This window comes from Antechinus flavipes, chromosome 1 (assembly GCF_016432865.1).
Source record: "Antechinus flavipes isolate AdamAnt ecotype Samford, QLD, Australia chromosome 1, AdamAnt_v2, whole genome shotgun sequence".
Classification (NCBI taxonomy): domain Eukaryota; kingdom Metazoa; phylum Chordata; class Mammalia; order Dasyuromorphia; family Dasyuridae; genus Antechinus; species Antechinus flavipes.
Window position 1 is genome coordinate 262,474,035 of NC_067398.1, and position 12,015 is coordinate 262,486,049.

Below are 12,015 nucleotides of genomic sequence, written 5' to 3' on the forward strand. Positions count from 1 at the left end.
CTTCTGCCCTTATGTCTTCATCAACTGGAAAGAAATCTGGGATACCAGTACACAGCAAGGCCCTTTAGGGTGAAGTGAAAGGAGGGACAAACTTTGGTCTGATGGCAGAGCATCTGGTTTGTACTACTTACGTTCTGAAACACTCCCTCATTGCTCCACGTCCAAAGGGCTGCAGACAAAACAGAGAGGGGTCATCATTAATTGTGTGCATAGATCTGTGCCCACCCCCCATCAAAGAGACTCCCCCAAGCACTGTCGCATGTCTAAGACCTGTCAGATTGCACAATCCTGCCCTATTTGAGTCAATTCTGTCTCCTTCAAGGGCTAAAGACCATCCAGATTAATGGGAATGGGATAAAGAGGGAGGAAAGGATGGGGTGAGAAAATAAGGGAGGGAATCCTTGTGGGGGAGGTTAAGTAATAGTAAGGTAAGCTGGAGTAGAAATAAAGTAGAAGAGTTAGCAAGGATAAGAAACAAGAGATATATACAAACACAATAATAATCAGGAATAGAATTTGTTAGAAAAAAAAGGAGAGATAGTAATTATTGATCTCAAAGTCAAAGTTTAAAAAGATTCTAATCCAAATCTACATTATATGTCAATTAACACTGTTTTAGCCTATTCAAAACAACTAGATAGTATAAGGTTGGAATACTGCTGTGGCTTAGGAAATGCTGAGTTGGTAAATTTAGAAAAATATGGAAAGACCTGGACCTAAGAAGGACAACGTTATTCATTTTCAGAGAAACAGAGAACAAATAAGCATAATATAGCCTTACAATGATGTATACAAATGTGTTAGTGTTCATATGATTACAGATATCCATGTCTATATGTGTGTATATATCTATAAGTACGTGTGTACACACACACACACCCACACACACACACCCACAAATATATCTTTGCTTAATTGTAGTCTACCTCGGGGAACAGAGGGAAGAAAGGGGAACAAAAGAATAAAGTTAGAAAACCTATAATGAAGCAAAGAAAAATGAAAAAAAGGACAGTTCTGAATACAATATGTTTACATTTTTATGTATGCTTTTTTGAAATGGAAATTGTTACACATTTTGAATCCTCTATTATGTTCTGCTGTGCACATGACAATTTTTTTTCTATTTTGTATTTAAGTTTTAAATAAGAAAATACATAAAAAGACTATCCAATAAATAACTGTTCCATGCCAAATTTACAATGTACAATGAGTACTTTTCTATGTCATATATTTGGAGACACCCTCAATGTGAGTCAAATCCTAGGACTCCAAGAAAGAGAGAAAGAGAGTTTCAGATTTTTTTTTTTTTTTTGAGGTCAGGCTTCTCCAAAATTAATCCAATATACATATATGGGTCCAGGCTTGAGAAGGCCCCTTATTGAAGAGGAAAACATGACCCATGGATCTTCCCTGGACCCAGGCAATCTGAATATTATTATATACAGAAGAAAAAAAAAAGGGCACATAACTGAGGATGAATACAAAGGTATGGGATGATCCTGTATAAGGAGTGCTAAAGCTCAGATTTAACAAGACCAATTTTTAAATATTTTTATGGAAGAAAAAAGTCAATCAGAGAAGGTATTATATCAGTATAGCTAGGATAATAATAATAAAATAAAAGACAGATAATCAATTAAAATTTTGCATGTTTTCTATACCAAGGTGAAGCATGTATAAAATAGAAAGGTCATAACAGAAATGGCTAATAGGAAATTAATACCCAAATTAATCAAGGAGATACTAAGAACATATAGACACCCCAGATAAATTCAAGTCAAAAGATTCAACCTGAACATTCTCTAGTATTGAAAAAACTATCCATTGCCACCATTACCGAATGATCTAGTCACAGATAACTAACTGGAGAAATACTACAGGATAGGCAAATATCCTGTTTAAAAAAAAAAGGCAATGTACAATTTGCACATTATAAGTCAGTCATTTTGACTTGATTGTCAGAAAACTTTTAAGACATATTATGAAAGGAATGATCAGTGAACTTGTAAAAAAAGGAAATGGTGAAAACAGCATAATTTCATAAAAAATATGTAAGACTTATTAGTTAACCTTACTTACTTTTCCCATCAAAGTATCAGACTTGTTGGTCTGGGGAATGTTTATATACAGTTGACCTAGATTTTAGCAAAGCATTTAGAAAATGCCCTTAGCTTTTTAATATTTTTAGACCAGATTGAATAAAAGCAAAGATGATACACCAAAAAAAAAAAAAAATCCAGTTGAAAGTTCTAGGAAAATGATGAATATCTGACCATTTCTTCCAAAGAGAAGGTGTAAAGTAAGATGAAATCTTGGGGGAAGTTTAGAGGGAAGAGAAAGATAGTGAGAGATGGAAAATGGGGTGAAAAATTGAACAGAGGAGAGGGAAGGCTAATGAATACCCAGGACCAGTTCTGCTCCCATAGGTGCCAAAGAAATAACTGTTTTTTCCTCAATAGTCTTTTTTATTTTTTCAAGTACATGCAAAAATAGTTTTCAGCATTCATCTTTGCAACTTTGTGTTCCAAATTTTTCTCCCTCCCCAAGACAACAAGCAATCTGATATAGGTTAAACACATGTAATTCTTTTACACATAAAGAAATAAACTCTTGACAGCTCTTACCTGTGATGCCATTTTGATTAAAACTTCATCTTCAACCCATTCCCCAGTGACTGCATTGTACCTGTGAACACAGAATCCATACCCAGAATGACTATTGCTAAAAGAGCTAAAAGAGTTGGAGGTGCATCATCCTCCAACTCAGGTCCTTTCCTCTGTCCCTCCCCACCTAAATCAGACAAATGAGCCTAAACCCAGAAAAGTCCAGGAAAATCAGTCTGTCACATATTATAAGACTGTATCCATCTATATGTGGATGTATGTATGTATACATATATGTGTATGTATAGCTATATAAATTTTTTTCAATTAGAAAAAATCTATTTTTTCTTCTTCCTACTTACCCCCCAACCCACCACCCCACGACAGAAAGAAAACAAAGTACTTGTAACAAGTGCTTAGTCAAAGCAAAACAAATTCTCCCACTAGTCATGTCCAAAAATATATTAGACTCTACAAAAATTTTAATCAAAACAGAAAATCTATTTTTGTGCCTGATCTGCAGCATGTTCTTGAGAGATGAACATGATCTAGAGTAAAAATCCGCAAATACGGGTTCACCAATAATAATAGCTAACATTTATATATAATTATTTCTATATTAAAGTTATATATATATTCTATATTTCTATATTAAGGTTTGCAAAATGCTTTACAAATCTTATCTCATTTGATCCTCCCAATAACCTTGTGAGGGATGTGCTATTATTATCTCTAATTCACCTGAGTTAAGTGACCAGTCATAGCTAATATCTGCGGCCAAAATGAACTCGGGCCTTCCTCACTCCAGGTCCAACACTGTGGTACCTCACAGCTGCCTCAGCAAAGTGAGAATTAGATCCCACTCCTAGTCTTCTATGAACCTCAGTGTCTTTATCTGGGGAATGGTAGAAATGAGATCTATATATTTTACATATACATATATATATATATACCTCATAACAGTATATATGTCTCAAGTAAGATAAAGTAAAATGACTAAGTAATGTTTATGTATGTGTATAAGCAATGATATGTTTTAAGCTAGGAACTAGTTCACACTATCTGATTTTCACTATCTACATCCTGAAATGATTATAAGAATTTCAAAGCACTTTTCAAATATTATCTTTTATTTAGTAAGAAGGAAAAAAATTCATAAATGCAGGCTTTATTGCTCAAGTGGGAGAGATGAATTGCCCAAGATGGGGTCACATATCAATAAAGAGAATATCTGGGACTCATTTGAATAACTGGAGACCCCCAAAGAGTGGTTATTCATGAGACAATGTCAGCTCAGAGGGAATGTCCTAATGGTTCTATTCTCTAATGGGGCTATCCTTAGCATTGTACTGTTGACCATTTTAATTTGATTTCTTGAATGGGAAGAAGATACCTGTGGTAAGCTTATCACTTTACAGATGGATACTGGATGACATCATCAACTAAAATCAAGAGGCTCAAAAGGCTAAATGTCAGGCGGTTCTAAACATAAATGAAGCTTAATAATTATAAATGAAGTCTTTAATGGTTATAAAGTGCTATATTTGGATCATTTTTGTAATTATATGATTGTGAGGTGTATCAACAAAATAGCTTACCTAAAAAAAAATCTGGATGTTTTAATGGGCTGTGAGGTCAATTTGGCCCACAAGTAAATACAGTAGTCAGAAAAAATAACAGCAAAGTGGCCAGAGCAAGCATGAGAAAGCGCACATAGTCCTGCCATATTCTGAATCCAGGAGATACCCCACCTGAACCTGGAAGACTTGCTCTCGGCTCCACATTCTAAGGACATTGATAAGATGGAAAGAAGAAACAGAAGACCAGGATGAGCTCAATTTGAGGTCAGATCACAAGATAATTAAGTGGAGGAAAGAAGATAAAGACACAAAATCATTTTAAATTTATGCTACATAATTTATATACTTATGTGTTATCTTTCCATTACTACAATAAGCTTCTTTTGGGATTGTTTTGTTTTTTGTACTTGTATGGTGTCTGCACACTTTGTTGTAATTTCAGTCAGTGACCCCATTTGGGGTTTTCTTGGCAGAGATACTGAAGTGGTTTGCCAATTCTTCTCCAGCTCATTTTACAGATAAGGAACTGCTTAATAAATACTAATTTATTACTTGTTGGTTCAAGTATCAAAAGGATTAGACTTGTTCTGCTTTGTTCCAGGGGACAGAATTAGGAATAACTGGTAGAGGCTAAAGAAAGGTGAATTTAGGCTTGATATAAAGAAAAATTTCCAAACAATTAATCAAACAATTGATTAAACAATTAAACAGCAAAACAAAGATATCTTTCCCCCCAGAAGATTGGCTGCCGTGAGAGGTCGATGTTATCAGATGTCTCCAAGCAAAGGCTGGATGGCTTCTTGTTGGGGATACTACCAGAAGGAATTCTCAGTTGGGTACAGGTTGGATTTGGGAGTTTTTTTCTGACTGATTCAATGCTGAGATTTTTTGAATTCAGGTCCTCTCCTTCCAAACACTCACTCACTTCTTTCACAAAACCAGGCTATCTATCTCCCTGAAGAAAGGGAGCTAATCTAGTGTGGGCTGGAGTCAGCTCAAATAGATGAGAGCCTGGCTATGAAATTTTTAGTGTGAGCCTTTCTACCTCAAAAATTGGTAAACCTACAGCTCAGGGCTTGGTTTAGTAAGCTGAATCTCTAAACTTAAGAAAGTGTTAATAATACAAAATTAAATAATAAATAAATGAATGTTATATTAAATTTGTTATATATTATAACATAATATAAAATTACATTAAAAAATTTTAAATATATAAATTAAATAATACATAAATAACAAAAATAATTAAATAATGCAGAATTTAAAGTTTCCAGCTGGCATCCATTTCCCTGGTATTGTATTAAAACACTTGTCAGCATGCCCCCATCATCTCTCTGAACATATAACATATACATGTACACACACATATATGTATACATATACATACATATACACAAATCATCTCTGAACATACAATATATATCCAAGAATACTTAGATGCAAAATATATACATAATTACTTGGATAGAAACCAAATCTTTCCATACAGATGGCATAATGTAACTTTACTTGCAACCCATGTTTAAGCATTTTACAAAGAAACAAGCTTATAAGAAATCATTTAGTGAATAAGACTCCAGACTTTTGGAACAAAGAAGAAACAAATTTAAATTTCTAGATATTCACTATGTTTGACTCTGGGAATATCAGTTATATTCATTCTTAACTATTTCATCTATAAAAAGGAGCACTCAATCTTACAAGCTTATTGTGAGGGTTAAAGTAAAAATGCTTTGCAAACCTTATTATTATTATTATATAAATCATTATCAATGTGTCTGTCAAACAAGGACATACCCTCTGAGCTTAATTTTTTCATTTCCTCACTGACTCAGGCTTTCAATTCTTTGGGAGTTTTCAGGCCTCTGATCTTAATTCACACTGGCTGTGAACATGATTTGGGTTTCATCTAGACAGGTTGGTCAGGAAAAAGGTACATCACAACATCATCCCAGGATCTCACTGTTCTCAAATCTAGTACAAAAACCACACCTTTGTTTCCTTTAGGGAAGACCCCAAACACTCCTTTTTTCACTTAAATAAGAGTGGTTGTTGAGATTCCAGAATTAGAGCTTTAGGAATTTGTGAGGGTGGGGATGAGGTAGTGAGTTTTATATTTTTTTCCTAATATAGGCTTCTCCATTTTAGCCAAAAATGTTATATTGAAGGAAACATTTAGATGCACAATTGAGAAACCCCCTGAATCACTGAAAAGCTAAGGGCCCAGAAAAAAAGCTTTACCAAAAACCAGGGCAGAACTTCCTGGACTTTTGTAGAAATACTCCTGTTTTCAGAAAAAAGGCCAGAAAGAATTCCTGACAAGGAGTATAGCTTTGAAAGTTACACACGGATCAATGAAAACCATGATCCCAGAGGATGGATAATGAACCGTGTTACTGGTGTGTTTGAGGGACAGCACCGAGGAATGAGATTGATAGAGGCACCAAATGTTGGGGTTTGGTCATGTGAAGAATTAGCAATGACCATTTTCTTTACCAAAAGCCAGGTTTATTTAGGAGACAAAATGGAGAAATCCAACAGATAACCAGGAACGGTAAATATCAAATAGATCTGGGAGAACAATAGGTTTACCAAGGAAAGATGTTTGGAAGAGTCCATTAAAGGAATATGTCATGAGGTGTGAGCACACCACTGATTGGCAGATTAGATACACAGAGGAACCTAGCACCCCAAAAGAGCTATCAGTTAGCTGTAAAGAGAAAGATATTATGAGGCAGAATGCTGTGGCAGGCAACCCCAACAGGGATGCAGCAAAGATGGCGTAGACCACAGATGTGGAAATTTAACCCTTCGGGAGGGGCAGGTTTGACCTAACTTGGCTTTCTACTGGGTACAGTAAAATGGGATTACCCAAGACCTCCAAGTGGGTGGGACTGCAAGATTGATTGATCCCCATCAGTGCTCTTCTCTGCTTGCCTCAGGAAGTAATTTTATCATTACTTCAGCCTCTCTGACAACCCCTCTAGTGATCCAGAATCTCATCAATACCTACCTCCTCATAGAAAAATGATGAGCTCAGCATGAGACATTTTTTTTTTTGGGGGGGGCATTCATGGCCAATAATTGAAACGTGTTTTGCTTAATTATGAATATTTGTTACAAGAGTTTCTTTTCTTTCCTTTTTTAACAGAATGCTGGAGGGAGAGAAAATTGATATTTGTTCAAATTACGTACTGACTGTATTGTATATTTGAAAAGAAGAGCAAACTCTCCATAAGAGAAATTCATTTTCATGGCTAGGTCTCTTTATTACTTTTTTCTTTGCTGAGGCAATGGGGTTAAGTGACTTACCCAGAGTCACCTAGCTAGGAAGTGTTAAGTTTTCAAGGCCAGATTTGAACTCAAGTCCTCCTGACTCCAGGTCTGGTGCTCTATCCACTGCACCATCTAGCTGCCCCTCTCTGACTTTTGCACCACCTAGCTGTCCTCTCTTACTTTTCTACAAAATATATGGAAATCATTATTTTTTACCCAGAAGCAGTGTAACCATGGTCAAGTCTCAATGTTTCCCTATCTTTAAACAAGGATAATAACACCCGTAGTACGTATCTCATAGGGCTTAATCAGATACGTAAAGGGAATGGGCCTGTGATTTCAATGACATAATGAACTCTCTAATGAGGAAAACTCCTGCCAAAGCAGGTCAGCATTATTTTCTGCAACATAAAAGGTCTTTGAGAGTTAAGCCTAGAGTCACATTGCTAACTATCATAAGAGGTGAAATTCAATTTCAATTCTTCCTAAATATAAGTCCATTCTCTTATCTACAAGACAACACTGCCTGGAAAGTCTATCATTATTCTGACATTTTCCTTTTAAGAGGTGAAATTCAATTTCAATTCTTCCTAAATATAAGTCCATTCTCTTATCTACAAGACAACACTGCCTGGAAAGTCTATCATTATTCTGACATTTTCCTTTTAAAATTGCTGAATTTTGAGCATCTTAAGAATATCTGCTGCATGTTTCTACTGGGCTTATACCCCAAAGAGATACTAAAGAAGGGAAAGGGACCTGTATGTGCCAAAATGTTTGTAGCAGCCCTGTTTGTAGTAGCTAGAAGCTGGAAAATGAATGGATGCCCATCAATTGGAGAATGGTTGAGTAAATTGTGGTATATGAATGTTATGGAATATTACTGTTCTGTAAGGAATGACCAGCAGGATGAATACAGAGAGGACTGGCGAGACTTACATGAACTGATGCTGAGTGAAATGACCAGAACCAGGAGATCATTATATACCTCAGCAATGATACTGTTTGAGGATGTATTCTGATGGAAGTGGATCTCTTCGATAAAGAGAGCTAATTCAGTTTCAATTGATCAAAGATGGACAGAAGCAGCTACACCCAAAGAAAGAACACTGGGAAATGAATATAAACTACTTGCATTTTTGTTTTTCTTCCTGGGTTATTTATATCTTCTGAATTCAATTCTCCCTGTACAACAAGAAAACTGTTCGGTTCTGCACACATATATTGTATCTAGGATATACTGTAACCTATTCAACATGTAAAGGACTGCTTGCCATCTGGGGGAGGGGGTGGAGGGAGGGAGGAGAAAAATCGGAACAGAAGTGAATGCAAGGGATAATGCTGTAAAAAATTACCCTGGCATGGGTTCTATCAATAAAAAGTTATCTAAATAAAATAAAATAAATAAAATAAAAGAATATCTGCTGCTTCTCAAAGTCCATAATCACTTTTGAAGAAAAAAATACACATATTTTTTTCATTTTCAACTTGTTCCCTCTTTTTTCACTTGTGTCTGACTCTTTGTGACCTCACTTGAAAAGGTACCAGAGTGGCTTGTCATTTCCTTCTCTGGTTTATTTTATAGAAAAAGAAATTGAGATAATCAGGATTAAATGACTTGCTCAGAGTCACACAGCTAGTAAGTATCTGAGGTTGTTTTTGAACTCAGGAAGATAAGTCTTGCTGAGTCTGGGCCTGTCACTCTATCCACTGTATTACCTAGCTGTTCCATTCTGAACATAAACAACAAATATACAAAATATTTTCATTTTTTAATTTTTGTTAGCTTGCTTTTTGTTTTCTTTCTCATTTTTTCTCTTTTGATCTTTTTTTTCATGTGCAGCATAACTGTAGAAATATATGTAGAAGAATTGCACATGTTTAAAAAAAAGAAAAAAGAAAAAAACATTATGTAAGTGGAAGCTATTATTTAATGTGCAATTAGTATTATGAATTCCTTGGTAGAAGACAGAATGATATCTGCAAAAGGGAGAGCACATTCAGAAGGCTGGGCAAGTTAATTTGATGATTAAAAGGAAAGTGAAAAATTGGATTTGCTTCTTAGGAAAATTATTATATGATAACTAACATACAGAAGCTACAATGAGATAATTAAGGATGAAATCATGCTATGCACAAAGGAATATCTTAGCAAGAAGATTTTTTAAAGTAATTTTTTTTGACTTAGGATACTTGGAACATTCCCTTGAGATTCCATTAGTCATTCTCAATTTTAAAAATGAAAAGGTATGAAAATTTTAATCCTGAGAATATCCTCTTACCAATTCTGGATCATTGTCTTATCATCGTGGAGGTATTTGCATAACTCAATAACAGTGTGAGCTATGCTACATACAGTTACCCAAGATGGACAGTTCATAATGGAAAGTTCTGATAAAAGGTGATCACTGGTGAATGAAATGGCAAACTATTGTGGTATGTTTGCCAAGAAAACTCCATGATCTGAAGAATCAGATACAATATTTTCACAGGAAGGGAACTAACCTCCTCACATAAATGAAGGAAACAAAAAAGACAACCCTGTACAACAAAATTAATTTCCAGAGCCCAGTAGCAAAAATAATACCTGAAATTTAAAATGGATGGCACCATACTCAATGAGGAAGACGTTATACATAGGCAAATCAGTGTAAGTTGTACTAGGATGTCATATTAAGAGTAATTCTGTGCTTTAGGTTATCATTTACAGGCTCAGAGAATTTTAGAGCTGGAAGAAACTGCAAAGAACTAGTCTTAAAGCCTTCATTTTCTGAAGTCAAGAAAAGAGAAATGATTTGCCTGAGAGCTAATTGGTGGCAATATAGGGACTAGACTCGCAATTCAGTAAGTGCTCTTTCTGCTTTTCCAAACTGTCTCCCTCACTTGAGAGAAAATAAGAAAAAATAAAATTGGACAATAATGCAAGGAATTCCGATAAATTTTTTTATCCTCCCTTTCTTTGCCTTCCTCTAAATCTATACTTTCTACAAATAAAAAGTTAATTCAAATTTTAACACCATATCGAAGCCAGGGTGAGGAGATTTCTGTTTAATAGAGGAAGCAGAAAAAGCTAAAAGCAGAGAGGAAAGATGAGGGCCACAGGGGACAGGAACCAAATCAGCTTCGCTTTAGTCCTGGGTAGAGGAAACCCATCATTGATAAAAGACTTTCGCTTCTTTTAGACCTATTTTCAGGGAAAAATCTGTCCAATTTAGAAATCCCAGGGGATCCTACGAGGCAACACCCAGACCCAGGGAAGGTCAGCTTACTCATGTTACAAAATAAACAGCATATGTCTGCCCAGCAGAGGGGAGAGACCGTGCTATATAGAGAAGGGACACAGACTGCCCTGCCAATGGCACGTCTGTCACATTCTTTCTTAGGCGGATCTTTTGGAAGAACTGGCTCCAAGAGTCTTAACTTCTACGCCCCAAAGCCCTGCCCATCCAGCCAAAGAATGACTATTTCAGGCAGAAAGAGGCACAATCTGTGCTGAACAGGCTCTGAGCCCTCCCAAGGGTGTTTCTTGTATTTGTGACTTAGAGACTGGACTGACATAGCAATAGAAATCAGAGGACTAGTCTTGATGCTAACTTGCTCGAATAACAGATTTTCCCCTTCCCTTATATCATCCAAGATAAGGAAATAGACTGATTTTTAATTTAAAAAAATTTTTTTGATAGACTGGTTTTTCTTGTGCAGCATAATTGCAGAAATATATATAGAAGAACTGCACATGTTTAACCTATATTGGATTATCTGCTGTCTAGAGGAGGACGTGAGGAGAAGGGAAGGAGAAAAAAAATTTGGAACGTTTTGCAAGAGTAAATGTTGAAAACTATGCATGTGTTTTGAAAATAAAAAAGCTTTATAAAAAATAAAATAAAAACACATGACACTAAAAAAAAAAAAAGAGAGAGGAAAGTGTGTTAGTTTGGAAACACAGAAAACTGAGTTTCAATCCTAACTCCATCATTCATTATCTGTATGATCTTCAACATTAATTAATCACTAAACATTTATTAAGCATCTACTATGTGCCAAGCATTGTGCCAAGTATCGGGGATACAAAAATCAGTACTTCTCTCAAGCTGTTTCCAAGCTTCAGTTTATTTATCTGAGAAATGGAAAAATTTGACCAAAGTTTCCTGATGTCCCTACTACTTCTACTATTAGATTAAATTGATGAGTGAACCCAAGGCCATCTAGAATATAGCTTAAATCTACCTTTCCAGACTTTGGACACTATCTGAATCCAAACTGAACTATTCAGGGTACAATAGAAACGCCTTGCTCTGAAGTCAGAGGAGGCTGAGTTCAAATTCCACCTGTAATGTTAACAACCCGTGAGATTCTGGGTTGCAAACTCAAAGGCTGACCTTGGGAAGGAACGTCAGTTCCCTGACCTGTAAAATTAAAGTGTCAGTCAATAAATACATATTAAGTAAATATGTGCCAGGTATTGTGCTAAGCCCTGGAGATACAAAGAAAATTCACCCTCTTAGAAAGTTGCTCACAATCTATTAGAGGAGACAACATGCAAAAAGCTTATGTGT

At 35.6% G+C, this 12,015-nt stretch overlaps 1 protein-coding gene across 4 annotated transcripts in view; it reads right to left on the bottom strand.

Annotated features, from left to right (window-relative positions):
* Nucleotides 1-12,015, bottom strand: part of EEF2K (eukaryotic elongation factor 2 kinase) — a 77,566-nt gene that overhangs the window by 33,274 nt on the left and 32,277 nt on the right. For all 4 annotated transcript variants that reach the window (XM_052001176.1, XM_052001169.1, XM_052001185.1 and 1 more), the window contains 2 exons: nt 2,625-2,685; nt 132-169 (listed from right to left, as the gene is read on the bottom strand). In XM_052001176.1, the coding sequence (XP_051857136.1) occupies nt 132-169; nt 2,625-2,685 (99 nt within the window). The remainder of the gene's footprint in view (nt 1-131; nt 170-2,624; nt 2,686-12,015) is intronic.